Source organism: Meleagris gallopavo, chromosome Z (assembly GCF_905368555.1).
Source record: "Meleagris gallopavo chromosome Z, MGAL_WU_HG_1.1, whole genome shotgun sequence".
Classification (NCBI taxonomy): domain Eukaryota; kingdom Metazoa; phylum Chordata; class Aves; order Galliformes; family Phasianidae; genus Meleagris; species Meleagris gallopavo.
In genome coordinates this window covers 47,970,661-47,985,521 of record NC_139435.1, presented here as the reverse complement: position 1 = coordinate 47,985,521, position 14,861 = coordinate 47,970,661, and the positions used below count along the sequence as shown (strand labels likewise).

The 14,861-nt window shown below is 42.2% G+C and overlaps 2 protein-coding genes across 9 annotated transcripts in view; both read left to right on the top strand.

The window, feature by feature from the left end:
• Positions 1-2,054: 2,054 nt before the first annotated feature.
• LOC146542266 (uncharacterized) lies at positions 2,055-3,153 on the top strand. Its single transcript, XM_085212818.1, has one exon. It carries the CDS (start codon positions 2,134-2,136, stop codon positions 3,121-3,123), a length of 990 nt encoding a protein of 329 aa, XP_085068944.1. The 5' UTR covers positions 2,055-2,133; the 3' UTR covers positions 3,124-3,153.
• A 479-nt stretch (positions 3,154-3,632) lies between these two features.
• TMEM161B (transmembrane protein 161B) overlaps positions 3,633-14,861 on the top strand; it is a 55,908-nt gene continuing 44,679 nt past the window's right edge. For 3 of the 8 annotated variants that reach the window (XR_014880333.1, XR_014880332.1, XR_014880331.1), the window contains exons 1-3: positions 3,638-3,822; positions 9,106-9,209; positions 12,759-12,839. Coding sequence is in view for 2 of the 8 variants with exons in the window: in XM_085212817.1 (XP_085068943.1) it covers positions 3,820-3,822; positions 9,106-9,209; positions 12,759-12,839 (188 nt within the window). In the remaining 6 variants the exon portion in view is untranslated. Of the gene's footprint in view, positions 3,823-9,105; positions 9,210-12,758; positions 12,840-14,861 lie in introns of all 8 variants that reach the window. The other 5 variants (XR_014880335.1, XR_014880334.1, XR_014880336.1 and 2 more) reach the window with 4 other exon arrangements.

Below are 14,861 nucleotides of genomic sequence, written 5' to 3'. Positions count from 1 at the left end.
AGAAAAATCTTATTCCTGAGAGGCCTCTGCCTCCAGCAGATTTTAAAGTCTCACTGATTCATCTTATTTCTCATTTGATACAAATGGTCTCAGCCTTTGGACTGAGCCAAGCCAAGAGCTGAGCCAAGAGCTGAAAAAACACTTTCTTTTGCAAGTGCTCATGTCAAAAGCATAGTGGACCTCTCTCAGCTTATGCAGAGGTTCATTCCTCAGTTGCTTGGAACTGAGGAGGTGCAAGAGGAGGAAAAAGAGGCACCTGCTTGATGTGGGCCTTTTGTCCGAAGAGTAGTATTTGCATAAGAGCTACAACATAAACTCATTTGATAAATCCATTTTTAATCATCTAAGTGGTCTTATTTTCAAAGATCCAATATAACAGCATTTGCTGCAGTCTAAGTAAAATGTTCTTAAATTTAGATAATCTCAAAATCTTAAATAAGAAGGCAGCTATAGCATTTTGCCTAGATTTATGTAAAAATAAATACAGTATTCATATCCGCATATTCACATTTGCTACATGCACATATATTTTTATATTGGCATACACAAACACATTTTGTGTATATATATATGTGTGTGTGTATATGTATTAGATGTTTTCCTGTATCTACTCATCTAGCTAGTTATCTAACAAGCAAACTGAATATCCACAAGGACAGGTGCAGACTTGCTTTTAACACCTGTGAAGAACAGTTAAAAGGTTATTGCATAAAAGGCTGCATAAATCCTAAAAAAAAATTGTTTAACCAGATAATTTTATTTTCCAAGATGTTATTCAATAACAGACTCAGATTTACCCAATCTCAATTACCACATTAGCAACAGAGCTAATGAAACCTGCTTTCTTTTGTATTTGTGTCTTGATCTTCGATTTGTCTTATTTCATGTCTTATTCAGACATGAAAGCCAGTTGATGTTTCACCTGTCTTTAGTGTGCTTCTCCACATGGATTTTAATAGGGGTGAGTTCACACTGAAGCACTACTCTTGTTGGTGGCAGTAGAGTCTCATCTTTACACTGGCTTCATACTCTCATGGACACTGTAAAAACTTTATCTTTCAAATTGGTTTGGTTGGAAGCTGGCCAAGAAGCTGTACAGTATGGAGTTGAAATGATATTAAGACACTGTCATTCACTTGCTCACATGTATAGAGCAATCATCAGTAGTTCAATTCTGTAGGATAACCAGCTCAAGCATTTAAGAAAGAGAAATGCATAGCTTCCAACGAACCTGAGTTACTCTGTGCTCCAAAAAACTTCAGGATGTTAGAAGACTCTTTCAGATGTGATATATGCATACCAGAAAGTATGTCATTTATTTCTGCAAATATTTTCCATTTTGTTCAATTTCATTATTCCCTTTTAAGAGAACTAAAAGGGCTTGTTTGAAAATGACAATATATGAACAGTTAGAGTTGGTTTAATCAGAGAAAAAGAAAGGCCTGTGCATTAAAGCCAAATATCGAGCATAAGAGGTGGACAGGAATGAAGGGGAAGGCACAGCAAATCAGGAACAGGAAAAGGAGGTAATATCTGAAACAGGGTGGGTGCTGTGGGGGCAGACAGCCCATGGTGAGTCCCCCCAGCAACAGGCTGTGACATCACCGGGTGACGGATTGTGACAGCTTTGCCCTCACTGCTCATAGTGGGGTGCCGGCAGAGCCTGGCTCAGTCTGGCTCGTTCCTGGACCGTGCTGAGCAGCTCTGCGAGGCTTGGAGGTCGAGCAAGGTTTTGGCTGTGCTGTGCCGGGTCGTGCCTGGGGCTGCTCGCAGCATCTCAGTGCCTGACCCCGCAGTATCGCTCCTGTTTCCCCGGCCCTGCCCAGTGCAGGCAGCCGGGACCCCACTGAGCGCACCCGCAGCAGCGGAGGTGAGTGGTGCGGGGACACCTGGGTCCCTCAGGGCAGCCGTGGGGAGCCTGGCCCTGTGCCAGCGGGGAGCACGAGACGGCCCACTCATGGGCTTGGGAGGGCTTTCTGCTGCGGAGGGGGCTGCGGAGGACTTCCACACCCTGGGACAGCCAGTGACCGTGACCTCCCTTCCTCTTGCAGGGCGAGACACCACCTCTGCAGCTGCCTCGAAGGAGAACAACTCGTCATCCTCGGTTCTCCCGGCCCCTGCAGCGAGAAGATCATGGCTGCAGAAGAGGCGTGGACGTGTCCTGTCTGCCGCGATGTGCGGCAGGACACGGCCTGTGTGATTCCCTGCAATCACACCTTCTGCCTTGGCTGCATCCAGCGGTGGGCGAGGCTGAGGGACAGCTGCCCGCTGTGCAGGACGGCCATGCAGACCATCCGGGTCTCTGTGCGGGGAGACAATCAGTACGTGGACTGCATCGTCTCCCCGCCCGCAGTGCCGGTGCCCGTCGGCTTCGGCACCACCACTGCCACGGTCCCTGATACCGACGAGGACTTTCTTGCACCCCTTCCACCACTGTCCCCCGAGCCCACGGACGCGGAGCCGGAGAGAGTGGGCGGCCTCCTGCTGGAGGAGTGGGCGGCACTTTTCAGGGGGCGACGGGACATCCTCGACCCGGTGCTGCCCTGGCTGGAGCAGGAGTTGCGCCGCAACGGGGAGCTGCGCTGGTGGAAGATCAGCTGGCTCAAGAGCATGATCGTGGCATTCCTGTGCCAGGTGGGGCCGGACAGGGACGTCCTGGTGGAGTGCACAGAGCACGCCCTGGGACCCGTCTCCGCACCGCTCATCGACGGCCTCATCGCAACCGTCGAGAGCCGGTGCGGCCAGGAGGCCCGGAGGCTGCTGGGCATCGAAGATCCCAGCGCTGCCCAGGAGCAGCAGGACGGCCCCGCGGCCCCGTCCGCTCCCGCCGCCTCCCCGCGAGACACCGTCGCTCCCAGCGCCGTGCCCTCCGGCAGCTCCGCGGATCCCGACGCGGAGGAGCTCCCCGGCACGTCCAGCGGGGCCCTCGGCACAGGTCCTGCCGAGGAGCCGGGTCCCGAGGCAGCCGGTCCCTCCGAGCAGCGCCGCAGCCGCGGCCCCTCCGCTCGCGGCCGGGGCGGGAAGCGCTCGGCTGAGGGGCCCCGGCGCCCCACGAAGAGGAGGGCCGGCAGCGCCCAGCGCGCTCCTCCGCCCTGCAAGAGGCGGCGCCCCCGGCGCCTCTAGCGGGGCTTACGCATTTCCAATAAAAGATTAAAACGCAGAAGCATGTGTTGTTCCCACTGTCCCTGTTTCCTAGCGGTTCGCCCTTCCCACCCCCCCAGCACCTCTCTGCCTTCACGGGGCGGAGCGTCCTCGCTCCTCACTCCTCCAATGCTGCGCCGCGTCGTGCTCCGCGCGTGCGCTGTATTGCCGCAGACGGCCCCCATCGCGCAGAGCAGCGATATGGCGCATGCGCTATAAGCGGCACACGCGCACTGCTCGGCCGTCTGTGCCGGTGCCGGTGCGGTTGTGGCGGTGTTCTGCTCGGCGTTGGGAGTCCTAGCCGTGCCTGCCGGGCCGGGAGCCGGCGGCTGGGCCGCATTGCTGCTCACCGGGCCTCTCGTGCTGCCTTTTCCGTCTGTGTGTTCGGCAGGTGCCGGACGCGAAGCTCTGGGCCGTTTCCGCGGCTTGGCCTCTAGTCTCCGTTCGCACTTTCGCTCAGGCGTTTCTTTGGGCAGCCCGGCGCGGCCTGGCGCCGGTGGGGCCGTTGCGTGACCTCGGCCGTCTGCAGCCGGCGCGGGGCCTGGCGGTGCGCTGGGCCGCCGCGGCGGAGCGGAGCGGTGCCGGGCTGGGCGGAACGGTGCCGGGCGGCGGATTTATGCGCTGCGTGAGGGGTCGGGGCGGGCGGCTGGAGCGGCGGGCGGCGCCGGCTGGAGCAGCATGGTGAGCGGGGCGGCGGGTCGCGGCGCAGGGGGCAGGAGGGACTTTGTCTTAGCTGGGATTTACCTGCAAACTTCTGCCTAACGCTTCAGTCGCTTTTAACGCCCCGGGGGTTGGACGGGGCTGTGGTGCGTGTGGGGTGGCATGCTGGAATGCTAGTTTTGTGGAAAAAATCGGGCTGCGTTTTTTAACTCTTAGTGCGGGCGTTACACGTGGGATAATACACGGGAAATGAGCTTCGATAGACAGCGGCAGGAGAGCCAAGCCTGATTTGGGTACTTAGTGTAGTGATACAGGCAGTGTGGGTGTCTGTACATTGAACTGTAGAAGTGTGAATGTTTGGTGAGTGCATCGCTGCTCTATAAAGCTAGGGTGGGCCCTGTATTTGGCCATAATTACAGTATGAAATACCTGAATTATTTGAGTTGAGTGGATCTCCTTTCAAGATACCTGTTCTACATATGGTTGGGCACCACAGTGATATATGATTTTTGGTATAAATGTCTATTCTGCATGTTCCATTGGTGCGTATTGTTATAAATGTCAGTACATCATTTTAGCTATGGACAGCATTTGTCCAAGTGCTGCAGATCTTGCCTAGCATCTCCATTTTGAAGTTGTGCTTTGGGCGAAATTGGATACTTAAGTCTTCTAATACTGAAATATTTAACAAGCTGATTCTAATTATCTGTTCCCTGATTATGTACATTTTGGAACCTGAAAGGTTCCAACCCAGACCTCCCCTGGCACAACTTGAGGCCATTTCCCCTCATCCTGTCACGAGTGAGAAGAGACCAATCCTGCTTTCGCTGCAATCATCTTTCAGGTATTTGAAGAGAGCAGTAAGGTTTTCCCTCAGCCTCCTCTTCCTCAGACTAAACAGCCTCAGTTCCTTCAGTCTCTCCTTGTAGGGCATGCTCTCCAAGCCCTCGTTCCCCTTTTTTAGGCCTGCTCCAGCACCTCATTGATTTTTACTGGGGAGCTCAAAACTGAACACAGTACTCAAGGTGAGACCTCACCAGTGCTGAGTACAGGGGCAGGATGACTTCCGTAGCCCTGCTCACCACACTATTCCTGATACAAGCCAGAATGCCATTGGCCTTCTTGGCCACCTGGGCACACTGCTGGCTCATATTCAGCTGGCTGCTGATTAGTACACCAAGGTCCCTTTCCATCAGGCAGCTTTCCAGCCACTCCTCCCCAGGCCTGTAGCGTTGCCTTGGGTTGTTGTGACCAAACAACAGTGACCCAGCACTTGGCCCTATTGAAACTCATGCCGTTAACCTTGACCCATCAATCCAGTCTGTCCAGCTCCCTCTGTAGTGCCTTTATCCCCTCAGGCAGATCAAGACTCCTTCCCAATTTGGTATTGTCTGCAAACTTACTGAGGGTGCACTCAATTTCCTCATCAGGATCATTATTAAAGATGTTAAATAGAAGCAGCCCCAGTACCAAGCCCTGGGGGATACCACTTGTGACCAGCAATAAACTGGATTTAACTCCACTGACTACAACTCTTTGAGCCCTGCCATCCAGCCAGTGATTCACCCAGTAGAGCATGCACCCATCCAAACTCTTGGCAGCCAGATTCTCCACAAGAATGTTGTGGGGGACAGTGTCAAAGGCTTTACAGAAGTGCAGGTAGGCCACATCGACAGCCTTACCTTCATCCACTAAGTGGGTCACCTTGTCATAGAATGAAATCAGGTTTGTCAGACAGGATCTGCCATTCATAAACCCATGCTGACTGGACCTGATCCCCTGGTTGACTTAGTAGATCCATGATGGATGGCTTTTTAGGTTATCTTCTTCATAATCTTCACTGGCACTGATGCGAGACTGATAGGTCTGTAGCTACCAGGATCATCTTTCCGGCCCTTTTTGAAGATAGGCCTTGTTTGCCAGTCTCCAGTCTGCTGGGAAATCCCAGTTAGCCAGGACTGTCAAAGGATGATGGAGACAACCACATCCACCAGTTCCCTCAGCGCTCTACAGTGCAATCCATTAAATGCTTCCTATAAGCTTGGGAAATCATTTCCACTTTTCCTTAATAGTTGCTGGCTGTATCAACAAATGTTATGGAATCACAAGCAAGGATGCTAAGTCACTTGAAAATATAGTCCTTGATAGTCTATCTGTAGATTGTGTGAAAGCTGCATTCTCCAGTTCTGACTCAGTGGTGGAATGAAATGTACAGAGGTTTCTTTTGTATCAGTAGGCTCACAAACTGTTGTCACAACTGACTGGCTGTACAACTCTTAGCTGTGGCTATCAGGGCTGATCTTTCTACCTGAATGCTCATTATGTTCACAATTCTGTGCAAGCATTTTAATTCTGCTATAGTGTTTAGGCTGTACTGCAGAGGCACTAGATGTTTTCTACTTCTTGTTCCTGGAATGATTCTTGCAATGGCAAAGCCTTCTGTAAAATTAGTTAATCATTGTGAGGGTGAAAGCTTCCACAGTTTATGTGTCGATTAGGTGAATATAGTTATGGTAGATTTTAAGCATCTTTCAACATAATCCTGTACCTTCTTTTTCTCTTGTTGTAGATCAGTTCTCTGAACTGGTTTTGCCTGTAATTTAATACTACATTGAATATGTACTGATTTTCTGCCCAAGGCGCATTCTCTATTGATTACTTCAGTAATAATGATAATTCGGTGACTTCAAAAATGATTTGGTTCCAGTCATGAGACTTCTACAACAATAGTTTGATATTTGTAATGATCCTTATTCTGTAACTGTGGTGTTTAGGGAGCACTCTTGTTTCTTGTTTCATGGAGGATAGAATGATGTTGGCTGACAAGACCGTAGTTTGATTTTTAAACAACACACCTTGATTCAAAGGGCATCATTACACTCCTATCCACCAGTTCATGACCCTCCTTTGAACATGTGGAAAGCAGAAGTAGCACATTGAGGTGAGCAGTTGGTGATTCTGAATTCCTTGTGTATTCTTCGTGCCACTTGATGCATCATTTGTTCTGTAAAACAAACGTGTTTTTACAAGAATTGTTGCTTCAGAAATAAGTAGCTGGCATTGTATTTCTGAACACGAAGCTGTGTTCTCCTATCTGTTCTCTCAAGCATGTTGTTGTTTGGCTGGTGTGCTATTCCAAGTAATTCCAGTGTATGCAACTACTGGCTTCAAATCATGGCCTTCATCCTGCAACTGGGAAGGGAGGGAGAAGAGAGTAGAGGAGTAGCGATGGTTGTTTCAGATATTGTTACAGACTAAGTAGTTTTGAAGTCCTGAGTAAACCTAGGTATTGAATATTAGTAACATGTATGTGTGTGATAGAGCAAGGGAAAAAACTTGATGTCGTACAGTCAGAGTGGGAGAATAACCTTGGGCAAGGTCAAAATGTGAGGCCTGAAGAGTTATCTTTGATAAAACAATTAACCTTGATTATCTTGCTTTGCATGTTCTGTAAGTATAAAAATATACTCTAGGAAGAAGTACTTTTAACAGTGTTCATATTTTCTGTTAATATTATGAGGTAGCTATGTTTGTGTTATAAGCACACATCATTTATAGATAAGAGTATGGAAACTTTATCATACTTATTCTTACTTTTTGTTCTCCTGTTTATCAGTAGCAATGTCTCTAATTACTTAGTGCTAGAGATATAGACTGTGAAGGCCAAAATCTAGGTTGCACTTTGTTCGAACGTAGGGCCTGTCATTTTTAAAGATTTTAAGAGTGTGTCTGTCTTATCCTTTAATGTAACTGCAAACACTTCCATTGTTGACTGCTTAGGAATTTTTTATTATGTTTTATTCAAAGCTTTCTTATCAAATATGTTCTCTGTAGCACAGACAGAAGTAATGATGCTATAAGTACTTCAGGGTCCTGGAACTGAGTGATCAAGATATTGAAAGACCTCTGTGCAAAGATCTTCCTCTGTAATGAAAACACAAATCTGCAACTTATTAGACATTATAGTCACTATCTAGTTGTTCTGTCTTGCTTGAGGCATTGACTGTGGGGTTACTAGCCAGCCCTTGTTTTGAAGAGAAAGTGATTTAACTGTCTTTTATAGTCTTCTTACCTTGGGGCTGAGGGATTTTCAGCTGTACACAGATTGACAGAAGTGTCTCTCTGATCTGTAAGGTACTGACTTCTGTCTCTAATGTTTGTTTAGTCTGTCACTTGCCCAGCACTGAAGCAGCTTCCTGGCCTTCAGACAGAACATCCTGCGTTCCTGTTTGTGCTCATTGTTTCTTGCAGAAGATTTTGTCTTGTAAAAGAGCTTCATCCTTTAATGTCTTCCCCTTTAAACAAGTTATATTCTAATCATAATCTCCCCTTTTTTTAGTTTAAAATCCACCCCCCTTATCCTTGTGCTATCAAATAGAGTAAAAATTTGTTCTTCCTTCTGTTTATAAGTTCCAGGCCTGAACAGCTGAAGAAAACCCAAACATGTTATTTCAAGTTGTAAAGATGCAACGAGTACTTAATTGATAATTGATAAATGTATTTCAATTGATAATTGAAACCTCAAGTGAGAAGTCTGGTAACATTCATTTCCAGTGATTACAAATGGAAAATGGTAGTTTATGCTATCTTGATATTTTTAAATCATGTTTCATTAAGGTTGGTACTGGGCATCAGCCATTACATTTGATTGGACTGTAATTTTTTGTGAAAGCAGAATTGACAGCACAGTTTCTGATATATTTAAACAAACAAACAAAAAAAAGTTGTTGGAAGGGAGAAAAGATAATACAATATATAAGTTACACTGATTGTTGTGCACCTTCCCTTCACCATCTATGTCATTGGTGCAGTAAGGAGCAAATGCTCTGTATTAACTGGAGGCTTAAATTTCAAGAGATGGATATTGTAAATGGTGAACTCAGGTGGATTTGGAGGGTGTCAGATGTTAAATCACATCGAAGAGAAAGAGACCACAAACAGCAAGATTGTAATGAGTGATTTAATTGTACAGTGGAATATCTTGTGGAATACAATGGAGTGCCATATCAACATGCGGCATCCCAACCTATTGAGGTAAGGCACTCTGTTGGTAGATGGCAGGGTGCTGATGCTGCTGGCCTTGTGATACCTTTTTCTTTTGGTAAAGGATGTAGTGGGTTATTGCAGGTTCTGGGGGATTTCCTGAACACTGATATCGCTTGAGGTTTCTACCTTCTAGATTAAAAAATAAAAAAATATTATCCCTGTTACGTGAAGGTGTTTTTAAAGTATGGGAACAAACAAAGAGTTACTTCAGCAGATTTTAAACACATACTGACTTCTTGTTAACTTATTCCTCTACAGGGTGTGATAGGTGTACAGTTGGTGGTTACCATGGTAATGGCTAGTGTCATACAGAAGATCATACCTCACTATTCTCTTGCTCGTTGGCTTCTCTGTAGTGGCAGGTAAGATAAGAAACTGTTGATACATGGTGTGTGAATGTGGTAAAGCAACTACGTATTGCAGTAGAAACAGTAGAACATTACTGATTTGGTTTGTCTTGAAAAGTAATTAATCTACTTGCTATTCTTGAACTTCATTCAGCATAGTGACACCTGACTTGCAGGTTCAAGGTATTTAGGTGTAAAAGAATAGACTTGTTGCTGTTAACTGTGTTAAAGGTAGCTGTTTTCCAGCTCTTACCTTACTAAAGGTACAAGCTGTGTAATTTAATATTGAAAAGCTAAAGTAAATTCTGTGAAGTGTTGCAAAAGGAGCATTCCCTGTGTGACAGTATCCATTATAAATAAAAACAGCAGGTGTTTTGAACATGACTAAGTATCTTAAATATTAAAAGAAACAGAGATGCTTTGTTTTTTCTGCTGGGAAGAAAAACATTTTGAATGATTAGAGGTAGTATGATGTCTTTTGGAATTGTTAAAATTTGGAGAACACTACAACTCTGCTCCTTGATTTCTGAAAGAGTTTCCTTAAATGATAGTATATTCCAAGGTAGTCTTAATTAATCTTGTATAGTTTTCCACTGCTTTTTTTCTCCTTAGTATCTTGGAATGCCTTTTTTTTTTTTTCCCCCCCTTTTTCTTCTTAGTGTTTCTCTTTTCAATTTCCAAATGATTGCCAACAAAAAATGTCACTAATGTGACATTTAAAACACAAATAAATGTGTGTTAAGCATCACAATAACAGTGGTGAGGTGGACTGGAAAACAGAGTAATCAATGTGCAGATGATGCAAATGCGAATCATACTCTTAGCTGTTTTGAGAAGTTTCACTGTTGACCACACTTGCAGGGTATTGACAACCTCTTTTTTTTCTCTAAAAAGATTATACTATAAGTGAGCTCTGGAACATATTCAATGAATATGAAACTTTTATAATGTGTTACTCTTGTAGTGTTGTATCAGTTATATTTCAAATGATATAGTCTACTCTTTATATTGTATTTAAAACATTTGTCTTGATGTCCATTTGAGAGCTTTTTTTTTTTTTTTAAGGATTGCTCAATACTATGCCTGTGTCCTTTGTTCTTATGGCATTTTCAGTCTCTGTATATATATTCTAAGGCAAATGTTGTGCCAGTGAAAGATTTGCTGTTCAAATATGTCTTTGGCCACCCTTTCTTGTTTTTAATCTTCATGCGTGTACAGATAAGCACATAAAGCAGAATTTCTGCACTAGCACTTTGGAATTCTGCTCCCACTGAGGTCAGTGGGTGTGTCATTGCCTTTCATATTAGTAACCTTGAAAATCTCGATGCTTTTCAGCATGCTATTTATAAAGTAACTATTCTAGTGTGTTGTAATTTGAATGCTATAACTTTGTAAAAGAGCCATGAATACTTCTGTGTTTCAGAAATAAGTCAGGAGCTTTACTAAAGCAAGAACCTGAATTTTAATGTCAGAAAGAAAACATTTTTTTTGTAGTTCATCTGACGAGCATACATAAACCTGTTTTCCTAAGCATTGTCCATTTGCAGAGTGTTCTCTTAGATGGACTTCTGTGAGCAGGATGGTGGAGTGTGTTCTACACACACAGTGAAATCCAGCTTTCCTAGGAAAAGTTACTAGATCTTTGTCCTTTCCTGTCAATATATTATTTTCAATAGATTGTGATCACTAAAGCTGGTTTAAGTTATTTGGCCTAAATGTTTTTCTTTGGAAGAGTTGGGAGACTTTTCTAAAGAGTAATGTGAAATATCTTCAGGAAGTAGTCCTTGCTAAAGGGGAGAGAAAGTAAACATTTTATGAGGAAAATGCAGAACTTTCAAGGGACCAGCTGGTTTCAAGATGTCCATATCTGTACATTAAGTCTATTAAAATGGAATGTAGACATTTTAAAATTTAAAATTGTTGTTAGAATAGACAGACAGAAGTTGTTTTCTCATTTATAGAGTGGATGGTTATCTTTAACTGCTGAAACACAATTTACTTATTTGAAAAGGAATACAAGACTTGATCAGAATATGAACATTCATATTTATTGAAGTCAGTGAATTGGTAGCTGAAGTGTGTACCCAGGCCTTTGCATTTTTAACCAGTAAGAGTAAGTCTGTCTCTACCAAAATGTTGCCTTTTCAGCCTCTCTTGTCCTATTTCCAAGCCACTTCAGAAGAAAAGTGATGTTCTGTTCTACAGTCATTAAGGCAGTTATTCAAATTAACTGGGGCATGTTTGTACAGATCTTCCAAGTAAACTCTGTCAAAGCTACAGAGTAATCAGTTGTGGAATCTTAGCTTTAAACACACTAAAGCAAATGCAAACTTTTTTTTTTTCCCCAACCTTTAACTTAATGAAAATATGTTCACTTTTTTTTTTGAGATTTTAAATTGAAGACCTGTAAGCTTTATTAAAATAAAAAACCAAAATAAAACAAAACAGCACCTTTTGTATAGTTACTTCTGTTACTTGTAATTTTGAATTACTTGCAATGCTTCTTGTAGTGTAATGAAGGCCATGTTGTGGTTTAAGTATTCTTGTTTTGTGTTAGCATGCTAAACAAAACCAGAATTTTGCCTGTAGCGTCTCAGATTCACTGATGTAAATTTGGATGGTTCCACTTAATGAGATTTTCCAACTTGAGTTATAATAATAGTTATGGATACCATTGCTCTCTCTTGATTATTACCTTGTATTAAACTATATCATAAATTGGTGGCTGTCTCAAGAAAAATACTCATACATTGAAGCTGATAAATCTTCCAGGTATTCTTTCTGTGCATAGTTGGACTTCTCTGCCTTAACATTTTAGCAGAAGAATCAGAGTGACAGCCATCCAAAATCTGAAGGGCACCTCACTTTTGCTGTTCACAAGACTGTGCTTGAGCTACTAAGGATCTTGCTTAGAAATTTGAATAAAATTACTGAGACCGAGCCATCTTTTTTTCCACTTTAAAATTTTCTTGCCATCCCTTGCCTTTTAAACAAATGGATAAATGGGTGGTGCATTAATGTGTGAAAGTGGAAAATTGTACAGTTTACATGTAAATTAGTGAATTTTGTTTTTTAAATAACTCTTGTGCAAAATCCATAACTGAGATAGTAGAATATGCAAATATTTTTTGTAGACAGCAGGTACACATTTTAATGTTTACCTATCTGTGCTTTTGGAAGCTGCTGTCCTTTTCCTAGTAAGTGTTGAAGATATCACTGGGGTGATGTTGCTTAGGGGAGAAATACAGATATTACCATCTTGGCTGTTTAAGAAAAAAGTTGGGTAATATTTGCTTGCTTTGAGAAGTGAAGGGCATGTTGTGAAGGGGTAGCTGTAAAACTTTCTGATGGTATCTGGCAAGTAACTTGTGCTGAAGAGAAGTGAAGATCAGCTGTTGTTCATCAGTCCAGCAGGGTATTTTGTTTAGATATTGCAAATGACTGCTATTTTAGTATACATATAGATCTGTGTTGATACATAGTTATGGTTGTTTTTTTTTTTTTTAAATTATTCTACATTGCTAGTACAGATGATGTTTTACTTCCAATTTTCTTTTCTCTTAGTTTACGATGGTATCAACATCCTACTGAAGAAGAACTACGGATTCTTGCAGGGAAACAAAGAGGGAAAAGCAAGAAAGATAGGTAAGTACTTGTTTTAAGCTTCTTTCTCCTAACCCTTTTTTTTTCTTTTTTTTTTGTATGATCTGTATGACAGCTTTAGCCAACTTCTGTCTTCTGTGTGCTTGTGGCGTATGACTGCAATACTTGTGTTGTCATAGCTCTGTACTGAACTGTGTTCTTTTGTTTTAGTAGAGAATTGAACATTTCCAAATTGTGCAGCAGTGAATGATTCCCAGTTCTTAAATGTTATTTGTGAAATTGCTAATTGGGTTACAGGGATTGCTTTAATCAGTCTACTCGTGTCATGGAGTATGAGGAAAGCAAATTTTCTGTAGGGTTGAAGCTCCTCGCTTTTAGGCAAAATTTGAGTGTACTTGAATACAGGATTCTTGTTCTGAAACCATTACTCTCTTACACAATAGTGATAAAAGTAAATGTGCTCCTAGAATTTGAGTTATTTCCAGTGGAAATATTACTCGCCTTGCATGAAACATTGGTGTAGAACTTTATTGTGATTATTGTGAAAAGTTCACTCATGTTCAAAAAAAACAAATTCAGACTTGAATAGGTGAACAGAAGGGCTACTAGGGTCATGCAGGAAAGAGCATGTTTTACAAGAGCTATCTGGAACAGCTTGACTTGTTTAATCTAGCAGAAGGAAAACAGGGAGTGATGAGATAACTGTCCATCAACTTCAGCTGGAAACAAGATTCTCACATTCAATCATGAAGGTCTCCAACAGACTTACCAGAAGTAGAACTGCACCAAGAGCCAAGACTGATGATGAGGTGGTGGAGCTTATTGTGGTGGTTAAAAGATAAATAAATAAAAAAAAAAAATCAGAATTGACTGGGCTTAAAATAAACAGCAAAAGGCACTCTGTCTTTCTTTTTGATTTCCTTTAGTTCTTTTCCTATAACTCTGATATAAAATACTGTCATACAATTCCTAACACCTGTTTTAATCCACATATAGTCTATTCTTCGTGCATTTTTTTTTTCTGGAGTTAAGTTACTCAAGAAACTTATTTGCTGTGTTTTGGATAAAGCCTTAAGTATTCCCTTAACATAAGTATCTTTCATTTTACATATCTGTCACAACACTCTTAAGTTCGGACATTAATTATCTGACAATTATTTAATGACAATTATTTAATGACTAATGACATTAATTATCTTGTTTTACTTCAACTTGTTAAAAGAACTGTGAATAGCATTACATTTTATGTAATGCTCATCTAATCAGTAATATTTGTATGTAAAATATGACAGAACTAAATGTTTACATCCATAAATAGGAGCCTTAAACAAAATAGTTTTACTTTGCTAATGTATTTTCTTAGTGTTGCCATTCTTCTGCTTTCTAAAGCACATGTGTCCGCTTTCAGCAGAGTAATTGCATACTCAGTGCTGAGTAGAAATGGCATGTTAATTTGTACTGATATCTAAGTTTTAACTTTGCAATCTTTGGAAAATGTACTGTGAAAAGTAGCAGGAAACTGTATCTCAAGGCGCATAAATACAAATCACTTTTCAACTATTAAAATGCTACATTTTATACTTCAAATGTGATGCATGTTTTCGTGTCTATGCAAATTTTGTTGGTGTCACTCAATTATTATCAGATTGATAAAATATATTAATATGTAACCAAGAAAATAGTTATAATAGTTGTAGGCAGTTGTTTGTAGTCAGGTGTTATTGGCAAGTCCTCATTTAGACGTGGACACATTTTTGAGAGGTGCTTTAGATTTTTGTCCTTATTTTTCAGTTTGTCCATTAAAATTCTTGTGCTTTGAGTGATAGTAAGATAGTAATTACTCTTTCATATCACATGAAAAAGTAATACTTATTGACTCTTTCTGGTTGTATTCTCAGCTTACATGATAACTAAGAGGACCTTACTCTTAAAAAAAATTCATAGTTGAATAAACTTTTTAATGCTCATGTCCCAGTAGCTCTTCTTTCTTTGGAAAATCCACCTTTCCTTCTCTGATTTCAGAGGTGCTGTTTTATTGTAGTCCTCTGGGGGGTTTTGAGCTTG

Bases quoted from the DNA above. Each gene is read 5' to 3' on its own strand.
- LOC146542266 (XM_085212818.1), top strand. From the start codon at position 2,134: ATGGCTGCAGAAGAGGCGTGGACGTGTCCTGTCTGCCGCGATGTGCGG.